General features: G+C 42.9%; 2 protein-coding genes across 6 annotated transcripts in view; both read right to left on the minus strand.

Annotated features, from left to right (window-relative positions):
• fsd1l (fibronectin type III and SPRY domain containing 1-like) overlaps positions 1-8,217 on the minus strand; it is an 80,932-nt gene extending 72,715 nt beyond the window's left edge. For all 3 annotated transcript variants that reach the window (XM_055873633.1, XM_055873632.1, XM_055873630.1), the window contains exon 1: positions 7,938-8,217. In XM_055873633.1, coding sequence (XP_055729608.1) covers positions 7,938-7,952 — 15 coding nt within the window. In that variant the 5' untranslated portion in view covers positions 7,953-8,217. The remainder of the gene's footprint in view (positions 1-7,937) is intronic.
• A 143-nt stretch (positions 8,218-8,360) lies between these two features.
• On the minus strand, positions 8,361-15,401 carry LOC129819100 (leucine-rich repeat-containing protein 19-like). Of its 3 annotated transcripts, none has more exons than XM_055875667.1 (5): positions 15,314-15,401; positions 12,662-12,787; positions 11,089-11,593; positions 10,678-10,881; positions 8,361-9,713 (listed from the first exon to the last, which is right to left on the minus strand). In XM_055875667.1, exons 2-5 carry the CDS (start codon positions 12,776-12,778, stop codon positions 9,367-9,369), a joined length of 1,173 nt encoding a protein of 390 aa, XP_055731642.1. In that variant the 5' UTR covers positions 12,779-12,787; positions 15,314-15,401; the 3' UTR covers positions 8,361-9,366. The 3 variants fall into 3 exon arrangements, with proteins under 3 accessions (XP_055731642.1, XP_055731643.1, XP_055731641.1); XM_055875668.1 differs by having other exon boundaries at positions 8,362-9,713; positions 10,678-10,884; positions 12,698-12,787; XM_055875666.1 differs by having other exon boundaries at positions 8,362-9,713; positions 10,678-10,884.
• Positions 15,402-15,901: the final 500 nt, after the last annotated feature.

A 15,901-nucleotide genomic window follows, 5' to 3' on the forward strand; every position in this document is an offset into this window, starting at 1 on the left:
CTCTAACAGTTATAATAGACCTGTACCACTGGTGTGACCTCTCTCTCTAACAGTTATAATAGACCTGTACCACTGGTGTGACCTCTCTCTCTCTCTAACAGTTATAATAGACCTGTACCACTGGTGTGACCTCTCTCTCTAACAGTTATAATAGACCTGTACCACTGGTGTGACCTCTCTCTCTAACAGTTATAATAGACCTGTACCACTGGTGTGACCTCTCTCTCTCTCTAACAGTTATAATAGACCTGTACCACTGGTGTGACCTCTCTCTCTAACAGTTATAATAGACCTGTACCACTGGTGTGACCTCTCTCTCTCTAACAGTTATAATAGACCTGTACCACTGGTGTGACCTCTCTCTCTCTCTAACAGTTATAATAGACCTGTACCACTGGTGTGACCTCTCTCTCTCTCTAACAGTTATAATAGACCTGTACCACTGGTGTGACCTCTCTCTCTAACAGTTATAATAGACCTGTACCACTGGTGTGACTCTCTCTCTCTAACAGTTATAATAGACCTGTACCACTGGTGTGACCTCTCTCTCTCTCTAACAGTTATAATAGACCTGTACCACTGGTGTGACCTCTCTCTCTAACAGTTATAATAGACCTGTACCACTGGTGTGACCTCTCTCTCTAACAGTTATAATAGACCTGTACCACTGGTGTGACCTCTCTCTCTCTCTAACAGTTATAATAGACCTGTACCACTGGTGTGACCTCTCTCTCTAACAGTTATAATAGACCTGTACCACTGGTGTGACCTCTCTCTCTAACAGTTATAATAGACCTGTACCACTGGTGTGACCTCTCTCTCTAACAGTTATAATAGACCTGTACCACTGGTGTGACCTCTCTCTCTAACAGTTATAATAGACCTGTACCACTGGTGTGACCTCTCTCTCTAACAGTTATAATAGACCTGTACCACTGGTGTGACCTCTCTCTCTAACAGTTATAATAGACCTGTACCACTGGTGTGACCTCTCTCTCTAACAGTTATAATAGACCTGTACCACTGGTGTGACCTCTCTCTCTAACAGTTATAATAGACCTGTACCACTGGTGTGACCTCTCTCTCTCTCTAACAGTTATAATAGACCTGTACCACTGGTGTGACCTCTCTCTCTCTCTAACAGTTATAATAGACCTGTACCACTGGTGTGACCTCTCTCTCTCTCTAACAGTTATAATAGACCTGTACCACTGGTGTGACCTCTCTCTCTCTCTAACAGTTATAATAGACCTGTACCACTGGTGTGACCTCTCTCTCTAACAGTTATAATAGACCTGTACCACTGGTGTGACCTCTCTCTCTAACAGTTATAATAGACCTGTACCACTGGTGTGACCTCTCTCTCTAACAGTTATAATAGACCTGTACCACTGGTGTGACCTCTCTCTCTAACAGTTATAATAGACCTGTACCACTGGTGTGACCTCTCTCTCTCTAACAGTTATAATAGACCTGTACCACTGGTGTGACCTCTCTCTCTAACAGTTATAATAGACCTGTACCACTGGTGTGACCTCTCTCTCTAACAGTTATAATAGACCTGTACCACTGGTGTGACCTCTCTCTCTCTCTAACAGTTATAATAGACCTGTACCACTGGTGTGACCTCTCTCTCTCTCTAACAGTTATAATAGACCTGTACCACTGGTGTGACCTCTCTCTCTAACAGTTATAATAGACCTGTACCACTGGTGTGACCTCTCTCTCTCTCTAACAGTTATAATAGACCTGTACCACTGGTGTGACCTCTCTCTCTAACAGTTATAATAGACCTGTACCACTGGTGTGACCTCTCTCTCTAACAGTTATAATAGACCTGTACCACTGGTGTGACCTCTCTCTCTCTCTCTAACAGTTATAATAGACCTGTACCACTGGTGTGACCTCTCTCTCTCTCTAACAGTTATAATAGACCTGTACCACTGGTGTGACCTCTCTCTCTAACAGTTATAATAGACCTGTACCACTGGTGTGACCTCTCTCTCTCCCTAACAGTTATAATAGACCTGTACCACTGGTGTGACCTCTCTCTCTAACAGTTATAATAGACCTGTACCACTGGTGTGACCTCTCTCTCTAACAGTTATAATAGACCTGTACCACTGGTGTGACCTCTCTCTCTAACAGTTATAATAGACCTGTACCACTGGTGTGACCTCTCTCTCCAACAGTTATAATAGACCTGTACCACTGGTGTGACCTCTCTCTCCAACAGTTATAATAGACCTGTACCACTGGTGTGACCTCTCTCTCTCTCTCTAACAGTTATAATAGACCTGTACCACTGGTGTGAACTCTCTCTCTCTCTAACAGTTATAATAGACCTGTACCACTGGTGTGACCTCTCTCTCTAACAGTTATAATAGACCTGTACCACCGGTGTGACCTCTCTCTCTCTCTAACAGTTATAATAGACCTGTACCACTGGTGTGACCTCTCTCTCTAACAGTTATAATAGACCTGTACTACTGGTGTGACCTCTCTCTCTAACAGTTATAATAGACCTGTACTACTGGTGTGACCTCTCTCTCTCTCTAACAGTTATAATAGACCTGTACCACTGGTGTGACCTCTCTCTCTAACAGTTATAATAGACCTGTACCACTGGTGTGACCTCTCTCTCTCTAACAGTTATAATAGACCTGTACCACTGGTGTGACCTCTCTCTCTCTCTAACAGTTATAATAGACCTGTACCACTGGTGTGACCTCTCTCTCTCTCTAACAGTTATAATAGACCTGTACCACTGGTGTGACCTCTCTCTCTAACAGTTATAATAGACCTGTACCACTGGTGTGATCTCTCTCTCTAACAGTTATAATAGACCTGTACCACTGGTGTGACCTCTCTCTCTCTCTAACAGTTATAATAGACCTGTACCACTGGTGTGACCTCTCTCTCTAACAGTTATAATAGACCTGTACCACTGGTGTGACCTCTCTCTCTAACAGTTATAATAGACCTGTACCACTGGTGTGACCTCTCTCTCTAACAGTTATAATAGACCTGTACCACTGGTGTGACCTCTCTCTCTCTAACAGTTATAATAGACCTGTACCACTGGTGTGACCTCTCTCTCTCTCTAACAGTTATAATAGACCTGTACTACTGGTGTGACCTCTCTCTCTAACAGTTATAATAGACCTGTACCACTGGTGTGACCTCTCTCTCTAACAGTTATAATAGACCTGTACCACTGGTGTGACCTCTCTCTCTAACAGTTATAATAGACCTGTACCACTGGTGTGACCTCTCTCTAACAGCTATAATAGACCTGTACCACTGGTGTGACCTCTCTCTCTAACAGTTATAATAGACCTGTACCACTGGTGTGACCTCTCTCTCTAACAGTTATAATAGACCTGTACCACTGGTGTGACCTCTCTCTCTAACAGTTATAATAGACCTGTACCACTGGTGTGACCTCTCTCTCTCCTCTAACAGTTATAATAGACCTGTACCACTGGTGTGACCTCTCTCTCTCTCTTCTAACAGTTATAATAGACCTGTACCACTGGTGTGACCTCTCCCTCTCTCTAACAGTTATAATAGACCTGTACCACTGGTGTGACCTCTCCCTCTCTCTAACAGTTATAATAGACCTGTACCACTGGTGACCTCTCTCTCTCTCTCTAACAGTTATAATAGACCTGTACCACTGGTGTGACCTCTCTCTCTAACAATTATAATAGACCTGTACCACTGGTGTGACCTCTCTCTCTAACAGTTATAATAGACCTGTACCACGGGTGTGACCTCTCTCTCTAACAGTTATAATAGACCTGTACCACTGGTGTGACCTCTCTCTCTAACAGTTATAATAGACCTGTACCACTGGTGTGACCTCTCTCTCTAACAGTTATAATAGACCTGTACCACTGGTGTGACCTCTCTCTCTAACAGTTATAATAGACCTGTACCACTGGTGTGACCTCTCTCTCTCTAACAGTTATATTAGACCTGTACCACTGGTGTGACCTCTCTCTCTAACAGTTATAATAGACCTGTACCACTGGTGTGACCTCTCTCTCTAACAGTTATAATAGACCTGTACCACTGGTGTGACCTCTCTCTCTCTAACAGTTATAATAGACCTGTACCACTGGTGTGACCTCTCTCTCTCTAACAGTTATAATAGACCTGTACCACTGGTGTGACCTCTCTCTCTCTAACAGTTATAATAGACCTGTACCACTGGTGTGACCTCTCTCTCTCCCTCTAACAGTTATAATAGACCTGTACCACTGGTGTGACCTCTCTCTCTCTCTAACAGTTATAATAGACCTGTACTACTGGTGTGACCTCTCTCTCTAACAGTTATAATAGACCTGTACCACTGGTGTGACCTCTCTCTCTAACAGTTATAATAGACCTGTACCACTGGTGTGACCTCTCTCTCTCTCTAACAGTTATAATAGACCTGTACCACTGGTGTGACCTCTCTCTCTAACAGTTATAATAGACCTGTACCACTGGTGTGACCTCTCTCTCTAACAGTTATAATAGACCTGTACCACTGGTGTGACTTCTCTCTCTAACAGTTATAATAGACCTGTACCACTGGTGTGACCTCTCTCTCTCTAACAGTTATAATAGACCTGTACCACTGGTGTGACCTCTCTCTCTCTAACAGTTGTAATAGACCTGTACCACTGGTGTGACCTCTCTCTCTCTCTCTAACAGTTATAATAGACCTGTACCACTGGTGTGACCTCTCTCTCTCTCTCTAACAGTTATAATAGACCTGTACTACTGGTGTGACCTCTCTCTCTAACAGTTATAATAGACCTGTACCACTGGTGTGACCTCTCTCTCTAACAGTTATAATAGACCTGTACCACTGGTGTGACCTCTCTCTCTCTCTAACAGTTATAATAGACCTGTACCACTGGTGTGACCTCTGTCTCTCTCTAACAGTTATAATAGACCTGTACCACTGGTGTGACCTCTGTCTCTCTCTAACAGTTATAATAGACCTGTACCACTGGTGTGACCTCTGTCTCTCTCTAACAGTTATAATAGACCTGTACCACTGGTGTGACCTCTCTCTCTAACAGTTATAATAGACCTGTACCACTGGTGTGACCTCTCTCTAACAGTTATAATAGACCTGTACCACTGGTGTGACCTCTCTCTCTAACAGTTATAATAGACCTGTACCACTGGTGTGACCTCTCTCTCTAACTGTTATAATAGACCTGTACCACTGGTGTGACCTCTCTCTCTAACAGTTATAATAGACCTGTACCACTGGTGTGACCTCTCTCTCTCTCTCTAACAGTTATAATAGACCTGTACCACTGGTGTGACCTCTCTCTCTCTCTTTCTAACAGTTATAATAGACCTGTACCACTGGTGTGACCTCTCCCTCTCTCTAACAGTTATAATAGACCTGTACCACTGGTGTGACCTCTCCCTCTCTCTAACAGTTATAATAGACCTGTACCACTGGTGACCTCTCTCTCTCTCTCTAACAGTTATAATAGACCTGTACCACTGGTGTGACCTCTCTCTCTAACAATTATAATAGACCTGTACCACTGGTGTGACCTCTCTCTCTAACAGTTATAATAGACCTGTACCACGGGTGTGACCTCTCTCTCTAACAGTTATAATAGACCTGTACCACTGGTGTGACCTCTCTCTCTAACAGTTATAATAGACCTGTACCACTGGTGTGACCTCTCTCTCTAACAGTTATAATAGACCTGTACCACTGGTGTGACCTCTCTCTCTAACAGTTATAATAGACCTGTACCACTGGTGTGACCTCTCTCTCTCTAACAGTTATATTAGACCTGTACCACTGGTGTGACCTCTCTCTCTAACAGTTATAATAGACCTGTACCACTGGTGTGACCTCTCTCTCTAACAGTTATAATAGACCTGTACCACTGGTGTGACCTCTCTCTCTCTAACAGTTATAATAGACCTGTACCACTGGTGTGACCTCTCTCTCTCTAACAGTTATAATAGACCTGTACCACTGGTGTGACCTCTCTCTCTCTAACAGTTATAATAGACCTGTACCACTGGTGTGACCTCTCTCTCTCCCTCTAACAGTTATAATAGACCTGTACCACTGGTGTGACCTCTCTCTCTCTCTCTAACAGTTATAATAGACCTGTACTACTGGTGTGACCTCTCTCTCTAACAGTTATAATAGACCTGTACCACTGGTGTGACCTCTCTCTCTAACAGTTATAATAGACCTGTACCACTGGTGTGACCTCTCTCTCTCTCTAACAGTTATAATAGACCTGTACCACTGGTGTGACCTCTCTCTCTAACAGTTATAATAGACCTGTACCACTGGTGTGACCTCTCTCTCTAACAGTTATAATAGACCTGTACCACTGGTGTGACTTCTCTCTCTAACAGTTATAATAGACCTGTACCACTGGTGTGACCTCTCTCTCTCTAACAGTTATAATAGACCTGTACCACTGGTGTGACCTCTCTCTCTCTAACAGTTGTAATAGACCTGTACCACTGGTGTGACCTCTCTCTCTCTCTCTAACAGTTATAATAGACCTGTACCACTGGTGTGACCTCTCTCTCTCTCTCTAACAGTTATAATAGACCTGTACTACTGGTGTGACCTCTCTCTCTAACAGTTATAATAGACCTGTACCACTGGTGTGACCTCTCTCTCTAACAGTTATAATAGACCTGTACCACTGGTATGACCTCTCTCTCTCTCTAACAGTTATAATAGACCTGTACCACTGGTGTGACCTCTGTCTCTCTCTAACAGTTATAATAGACCTGTACCACTGGTGTGACCTCTGTCTCTCTCTAACAGTTATAATAGACCTGTACCACTGGTGTGACCTCTGTCTCTCTCTAACAGTTATAATAGACCTGTACCACTGGTGTGACCTCTCTCTCTCTCTAACAGTTATAATAGACCTGTACCACTGGTGTGATCTCTCTCTCTCTCTAACTGAGTAATAGACTTAGAAGAAGCTTAGATTGACAACACGTGCTCAAGACTAAACTGTCCTTTTACTCTCCTCTACCTCCCTTTATCCAGTACACAAGGAGGACAGAGGGACATGTCTTTTCACACCCGAGTTACACTGATAACAAACGAAGACAAAAGATAAGCTCCTCTGGTTGCTATACAGTCCCTTGACAACCGACTTGAAACAAAGTGTCTGTCGCATTTCAAAACAAATCTGATGCTTCTTTTCAGGGTGATACATATAATCATGTTCTGAGATGGGTGACAAGACCATAAAAACATAAAGACCACTACAATTAGCTTTTTTTGGGGGGGGGGTCATCACGTTGATGTTTTGTAGGTTAGTTGTTGCAATAACAGACTGTCTGATGTCCACGCAGGCAAATAGACAATTATCCTATAGTCAAGACAGATCTATACAATAAAGAAATGAATGACTTTAACACCTGCCCGTGACTGTCAAACTCTCAAAGCCATACTACTAGCAAGTAGGAAGTGAATTACTTTACAGAAGAAGTGCACCTGTGCAAGCATAGGCTATCTCAATATCAATGTGTCAAATCATTGAAAGGATAGAGTTGTCCCAGGAAATATCCGAACAGAACCACAAGCCGTTGGATGAATACAGAGAAGAAGTAAAAGGCTCGAAAGGGACATTGTAGCTTTTCAGATGGTATCTAGTTTCCAGGTCAATAGATTCTTCACAAGCAGGCAACAGAGCTAATGTGAAAACGTTTCCACCCCCTGAAAGCCGCTGAACGCATATTGATGATTTGACATTGACAGAATAACGGCGTGTTGAACTAATGTTGGAGATCGTTTCGACCGTTCACACATCGTCCAGTTACACACAACTATCACGTTGACTAACCGCGCTGCTTCAAAGAATGGATACACAATGTCGCCGATCAGAATCGATATCGGTTCATGATACGCCGGGTGTACTTACTTTTTGAGAGTCCATCCCGCGGACCGAAACACAAACGTAATCAAATCCAATGCATAGGAAGGCAGGCACGCCACGTTTTCTCAAAAGAAGAAGACGGTTATCCCACTGGATGGTGGTCGGAGTTTAGTGTACATGCGCAATAGTTTTGTAACCCCGACCCTCATAAATTAGTGAAGCTTGATAACTAAGCCGTAGAGTCGCTGTGCCCTCCACTGGCCTAAAGATGACTTGCAGAGATTTCTAAGTCCACTTCCAAGTTCAGGCACGAGGATCAGGATTTTGCATATGGATCACTCTACTCTCAGGGATGTCCGCAGTCTCGCGATAATGTTCGGTTGCTGTGGTTACGTCTGGTTTTTTAATATTATTTTTTATTAACAAACAAATATCAACAAACAAAATAGGAATAGTCAAATGCAAACAAGCTTACAAACTATTTACATTGCCAGGAATCCTAAAACTAACAAATCTTACTAATAAAACACATTTTAGGTGCCTTTTTGTTTTTCATTTTAGTAGTGCCATATTGTTTAAATTCATTTATAAAGTGAAAAAAGTTAGATTTTGAATATAGTTGAATTAGACCATTTGCATTTGTGAATATGAAATGTACCTAATATTATTAAATCAAATCAAATTGTATTTGTCACATGCGCCTAATACAACAGGTGTAGGTAGACCTTACAGTGAAATGCTTACTTACGAGCCCCTAACCAACAATGCAGTTAAAAAATATATAATTTTTCAAAAATAAAACACACCAAGACAGTCGTGAAATGGGCACGACAAAACCTATTCACCCTCAGAAGACAGAAAAGATTTGGCATTATGTCCTCAGATCCTCAAAAAGGTTCTACAGCTGCACCATCGAGAGCATCCTGACCGGTTGCATCACCGCCTGGTATTCATGTATTCATTCCTTCATTCAGCCCTAACCCTAACTGTTTACAGAGACGAGAGTAAGTCCTCAAATATATATTTAATAAGACAAAACGTTGATTACCTACACTATGTCTCCGGCAGTAGAACTTTGCAAGTAGCCTAAATCATGACCTCAAAACACCTCACATGGTAGGTCCTTTCACTGAATTCCAACATTTTCAAAACTTGCAAATATTTACAAATGTACACAACTTTTAGGGGCACATTTTGTCAAACCAAACAATAAATGATCATCAGTGGCAGCAGGTTATGCATGGGTTACGGACGGACAACCATGGCCTTCTGATACTATCAGTGAATAGAGTCGAATAGAATCATTTATCGTCCATTATTTCATCGGAAAGGGATCATTTTGATGTCGCAATAGCCAAACTGCAGGACTCTTGGAAGATTAGTCCAAACGAAGACTAAAAGGTATCCAAATCAAATCAAATCAAATTAAACGGACATAACCACAACCAGAAGTCTGGGAGCAGCTCAGAGAGCATTATGGTTCTGTGTTGTCTTCATAGACCTCAGTCTCTATATAGCGGTCCTCTATGTATCCATCCTCCTCGTTATCCAACTCGTCTAGCCCGTGGTCCAGCTCACGGGCGCTGGTCTCCGTTTGTTCCGTGTCCAAGCTGAAACTAGAGTAGCGTCCTGTAGTGTACACGTCGGCATCCTCCTCATCTCTCAACCGCTGGTGCCGGTAGTTGAACAGCAGCTTGTACCAGGACGGGGACTTGACGGCACACACGAGGAGCATAGAGGTGGTCAGGGCGATGGCTATCACACCCAGGAGAAACTTCCAGGTGTTCCCCACCACTGGCGCCCCACTGCCGCGGTCCACGCCTGAGCAAACAGAAACATTCAGGGGTCATATACTGTTTAACATTCTTCTGAGGTCTCCTCAGCAGGACGGGGGTCAATTTGAATTGAAGGCTGCCAATTCAGAAAGTACACTGAAATTACAAATTCAATATCTAGGAAAAAGGGGGTGTCTATTTTCAATATCTTATCAATAACCTGGAAAGTAGAAGCTATTTATTTCATTATTTTTTCATGTTTGTCAATTTTCAATTTGAATTGACCCCAACCTTGTTCCTCGGGATACGGGGCCTCCTCAGACCACATTGTTATAGAGTGATTTATTAACCTCCCTTCTCAGGGTAAGAGGGGTGATCTAGGAACAGGTGATTTAACCTCCCTTCTCAGGGTAAGAGTGGTGATCTAGGATCAGGTGATTTAACCTCCCATCTCAGGGTAAGAGGGGTGATCTAGGATCAGGTGATTTAACCTCCCATCTCAGGGTAAGAGGGGTGATCTAGGATCAGGTGATTTAACCTCCCTTCTCAGGGTAAGAGGGGTGATCTAGGATCAGGTCCCCCCCCCCACCTCTGTCTGTGTAATCTTATTTATTATGATCTTAAAAGCAACACTGATCCTAGATCAGCACCCTTACTCCTAATGAATACGGACCCGGGAGTCACGTTTTGAACTCTTACGAGGTGTCCTTAGAGTGCAGCTGCTCTCTTGTCTAGATGACGGTTTTCCTTGTCTGCTGACTGACGCCGTAGAATCATAACTGAAGTCATCTACGACAGTATTTTTTTTGTAGGTCACCTCTCTCTCTCTTTCACATGCTTCTGTTCTCAACGATAGCTTTTATTCAGTGTTTTAACCGTGTCATTCATCCGGCAAATCACAGATTTTCAGTTAGAAAAGTCTACATCATATGATGTAGACAAGAGGAGACTATATCTACTGTAAGACCAAGTCAATTGATTTAATATATATATATATTTTTTTATCTTACCTGTTAAGACGAGGCTTGCATTTGTAGTAACTGCAAGTGACACTGAGTGTGTAGTGATCTGGGCTGAGGATGTCTTAATGATTGACTGAGTTGTAGGTGGTGGAAGTGTTGTTGTTGATGATGACCCTGAAAAGCAGCTGGTACCGTTGTCCATTATTCCTTTACCGGACAGGTGCTCAGGGCTGGCGCAGGTGGCATCTGAGACTCCTGAAGAAATACACACATTCCGTTTTTTTATCATCAACAAACTAACAACATGAAGGCAAATTTCAGGGAAAAGTAGGCCTCATTTAAAACATTGTTGTCAGTCGATGTCGGCATGACGTAAAGTAAGGAACCACAGACAGGCGTTGAATGGAACAAATAGACCATGGAGATTACAAGCTAACAGAGATAGAAGAAGCTGCTTACTTATCTGGTCCGTTGAGTCGGTAATCGATTTAATCCGGTTGAGAAATACACAAGAGCAGTTCCAGGGATTCCCCTTCAGATCTAGCACCTTTAATGGATTCCTGTCCACAGAGATGTCTAAGTCCCGCAGTGTGTTCCCCCCGAGCCTGAGGATAGACAGCTTCTTTAAATCATCCAGTAGAGGTAGTGACTGGAGACGATTGTAGGACAGGTCCAGCTCCCTCAGGTTAACCAGGCCAGCCAACGCCTTAGGCTCCACTCTACTGATGTTATTGTGGGACAGGTTGAGGACCTCCAGCTTTGACATGGCCTCAAATAACTTCCCTGGCAGGTCAGTCAACCTGTTACCATCTAGATGGAGCTCAATCAGATTGACGTAGTTCCTCAGAGCAGCTTCATCAGCGCTGGACAGCACTATGAGGTTATTGCTCAGAATTAGTTTGGTGATGGTTTGACTGTAATTTGAGGGTATGAATTGCAGTGTCTTGTTGCTACAGTTCACAGCCTGTAAATAGGATGACAAGTTATGTTGAAGTTATTATTCAGCTCATAGTTTCCCTCTCATTAAGCAGTTCATAGTTTCCCTCTCATTAAGCAGTTCATAGTTTCCCTCCTCTCATTAAGCAGTTCATAGTTTCCCTCCTCTCACTAAGCAGTTCATAGTTTCCCTCCTCTCACTAAGCAGTTCATAGTTTCCCTCCTCTCACTCAGCAGTTCATAGTTTCCCTCTCACTAAGCAGTTCATAGTTTCCCTCTCACTAAGCAGTTCATAGTTTCCCTCTCACTAAGCAGTTCATAGTTTCCTCTCACTCAGCAGTTCATAGTTTCCCTCTCATTAAGCAGTTCATAGTTTCCCTCTCACTAAGCAGTTCATAGTTTCCTCTCACTCAGCAGTTCATAGTTTCCCTCTCACTAAGCAGTTCATAGTTTCCCTCTCACTAAGCAGTTCATAGTTTCCCTCTCACTAAGCAGTTCATAGTTTCCTCTCACTCAGCAGTTCATAGTTTCCCTCTCACTAAGCAGTTCATAATTTCCCTCTCACTAAGCAGTTCATAGTTTCCCTCTCATTGAGCAGTTCATAGTTTCCCTCCTCTCATTAAGCAGTTCATAGTTTCCCCCCTCTCACACAGCAGTTCATAGTTTCCCCCCTCTCACTCAGCAGTTCATAGTTTCCCTCTCACTAAGCAGTTCATAGTTTCCCCCCTCTCACTCAGCAGTTCATAGTTTCCCTCTCACTCAGCAGTTCATAGTTTCCCTCTCATTAAGCAGTTCATAGTTTCCCTCTCACTAAGCAGTTCATAGTTTCCCTCCTCTCATTAAGCAGTTCATAGTTTTCCTCCTCTCACTCAGCAGTTCATAGTTTCCCTCCTCTCATTAAGCAGTTCATAGTTTTCCTCCTCTCACTCAGCAGTTCATAGTTTCCCTCCTCTCACTCAGCAGTTCATAGTTTCCCTCCTCTCACTCAGCAGTTCATAGTTTCCCTCTCACTCAGCAGTTCATAGTTTCCCTCTCACTCAGCAGTTCATAGTTTCCCTCTCACTCAGCAGTTCATAGTTTCCCTATCAGTAGTCACCAGTTGGTCCTCAGTACCAGCTCCTCCAGTAGTCACCAGTTGGTCCTCAGTCCCAGCTCCTCCAGTAGTCAGCAATGTGCTCGCCAGCCACAGTAGCAGTAGTTCACTTGCAGCCATGTTCTTTTCCTTCAATGAATAATGTGAAAGATAATAAACACCATAAAAAAGTTATTGAGAATTCAGATCATACTGAAGAGATACAGAAACACAGCAATAACACAGTGTTTCATTTCTGCTTCCTCTCTCTCTCTGTAAGGCAATGAAGACATTGATGGTACAAGAGATCACTGTCTGATGACATTGATGGTACAAGAGATCACTGCCTGTCTGATGACACTGACGGTACAAGAGATAACTGCCTGTCTGATGACACTGACGGTACAGGAGATTACTGTCTGATGAGACTGACGGTACAGGAGATTACTGTCTGTCTGATGAGACTGACGGTACAGGAGATCACTGTCTGTCTGATGAGACTGACGGTACAGGAGATAACTGCCTGTCTGATGACACTGACGGTACAGGAGATTACTGTCTGATGACACTGACGGTACAGGAGATCACTGTCTGATGAGACTGACGGTACAGGAGATAACTGTCTGTCTGATGAGACTGACGGTACAGGAGATCACTGTCTGTCTGATGACACTGACTGTACAGGAGATCACTGTCTGATGACACTGACGGTACAGGAGATAACTGCCTGTCTGATGACACTGACGGTACAGGAGATTACTGTCTGATGACACTGACTGTACAGGAGATCACTGTCTGATGACACTGACGGTACAGGAGATCACTGTTTGTCTGATGACACTGACGGTACTGGAGATAACTGTCTGTCTGATGACACTGACGGTACAGGAGATCACTGTTTGTCTGATGACACTGACGGTACAGGAGATCACTGTCTGATGACACTGACGGTACAGGAGATCACTGTCTGATGACACTGACGGTACAGGAGATCACTGTCTGATGACACTGACGGTACAGGAGATCACTGTTTGTCTGATGACACTGACGGTACTGGAGATAACTGCCTGTCTGATGACACTGACTGTACAGGAGATCACTGTCTGATGACACTGACGGTACAGGAGATCACTGTTTGTCTGATGACACTGACGGTACTGGAGATAACTGTCTGATGACACTGACGGTACAGGAGATCAATGTCTGATGACACTGACGGTACTGGAGATCACTGTCTGATGACACTGACGGTACAGGAGATCACTGTCTGATGACACTGACGGTACTGGAGATAACTGTCTGATGACACTGACGGTACAGGAGATCACTGCCTGTCTGTTGACACTGACGGTACTGGAGATCACTGTCTGATGACACTGACGGTACAGGAGATCACTGTCTGATGACACTGACGGTACAGGAGATCACTGTCTGTCTGATGACACTGACGGTACAGGAGATCACTGTCTGATGACACTGACGGTACAGGAGATCACTGTTTGTCTGATGACACTGGCGCTACAGGAGATTACTGTCTGATGACACTGACGGTACAGGAGATCACTGTCTGTCTGATGAGACTGACGGTACTGGAGATAACTGCCTGTCTGATGACACTGACTGTACAGGAGATCACTGTCTGTCTGATGAGACTGACTGTACAGGAGATCACTGCCTGTCTGATGACACTGACTGTACAGGAGATCACTGTCTGTCTGATGAGACTGATGGTACAGGAGATCACTGCCTGTCTGAGGACACTGACGCTACAGGAGATCACTGTCTGATGAGACTGACGCTACAGGAGATCACTGTCTTCTTTGTGGTTTCTATGTGTTTGTGTTTACTCCTCCGCCACATCACAATGGAATGACACGGTGCTCACTACAGGACTTCCTATCCATTATGACGTGTAGCAATCGATTATCACTATTGAAACAAATTACTCCTCCGTGTCACGATAATGGAATGAGGAAAATGCTGCTTTACTAGGATCACGATGGGAGTCTCAATTATCACTAGAAATCTGTAGTTCAACGTCATGATCATGAGCAAGGTGATGGAGTATCAGTGATACGTGTCTCGCTGGCAGCTAATAGGCCAGGTCTGAGTATACATCAAGTTAATTCCTTGAATAACAAGCATTTATCTTGCTAAACAGAAGTAGGATCTTAATTTGATCACCTTGTTGCAGGATATTTTTTTTTACTTGTAGTGTATTTGAGGCTTAAAAAATCCTTCTGAAGTTTGTAATTTCCACTTTTAAATTTCAGACTTGATTTTCCCTTACGAAAAATGTATTAACCCCTACAAAAAATGTCTGTTAATTATAATCCACATAATAATGTCTTGTTGCTGCAGGATTAATTTTTGTGTTGTAGCAAACTGGCTCAAATTAAGATCCGACATCTTGTATCACACACATCAATATTTTATAGTAAGGTTATAGGTTGACAAAGAAATGTTTCCTGAAACTATGAAATTCCTTTAGCCACGAAGGCCATGGGTCGTCATGCGCATTCTCATAAATAGAAGAAGGAAAAACACCAGGACTTGTTGACATATCGAAGAGTAACAAAACATGTCAACCCGTAAAACAATATATATATATTATATAATATAATTATATAATTTCATATTATATATACTTTACAGATATTTCAGTGAAATTCTTACCTGTGTGGGCTGAGGAGTGGATCCTGTTGGAATGAGAACAATGTAGAGAACCTTTGGTCTGGCTCATAAAAGACGTTCAACTAGCTAGCTAAAGATTGACCACAAATGTGCAATTCTTATGAACTGTAAAACATTTATCAGACTTTGTCCTCATAACCCCGTGACACTGTTATCCAGGTTATTAATTTGTCAAATTGTATTTTACGGGGCGCTTTTCATTTACAGACAGAAATCACAAAGATCTCAATATTATCAGCAACCGTTTCAAAAAAAGGTCTTGAATAAAAAGGCAGAAGAACTTTAAGCTATGTTTTAAAGAAAATAATTGTATTATTCGTCATCACAGTGTTTTGAATAAATTAATTATTACATGTATGACATGTTTGGGGCTACAAAGACCAAAAGAAATATGGCAACATCATCATCATCAACAACAACAACAACATCAGAGCTCTTCCAAACGGGAAGTCTTCCGATTAGCTTGGAAAGTCAGTACCGTGCAGTACCAAAGAGCCCTCACTGCTGCTCGATCATCCTACTTTTCCAACTTAATTGAGGAAAATAAGAACAATCCAAAATTTATTTTTG

The sequence above is a fragment of the Salvelinus fontinalis genome, chromosome 21 (genome assembly GCF_029448725.1).
Source record: "Salvelinus fontinalis isolate EN_2023a chromosome 21, ASM2944872v1, whole genome shotgun sequence".
Lineage (NCBI taxonomy): Eukaryota > Metazoa > Chordata > Actinopteri > Salmoniformes > Salmonidae > Salvelinus > Salvelinus fontinalis.

Excerpts from the sequence above, each read along its gene's own strand:
- LOC129819100 (XM_055875666.1), bottom strand. The coding sequence starts at position 12,778 with ATGGCTGCAAGTGAACTACTGCTACTGTGGCTGGCGAGCACATTGCTG. Across the intron at positions 10,885-11,088 it reads CGACTCAACGGACCAGATAA|GAGTCTCAGATGCCACCTGC; the intron begins GTAAGCAGCTTC and ends GTATTTCTTCAG. Across the intron at positions 9,714-10,677 it reads TGCAAGCCTCGTCTTAACAG|GCGTGGACCGCGGCAGTGGG; the intron begins GTAAGATAAAAA and ends CTGTTTGCTCAG.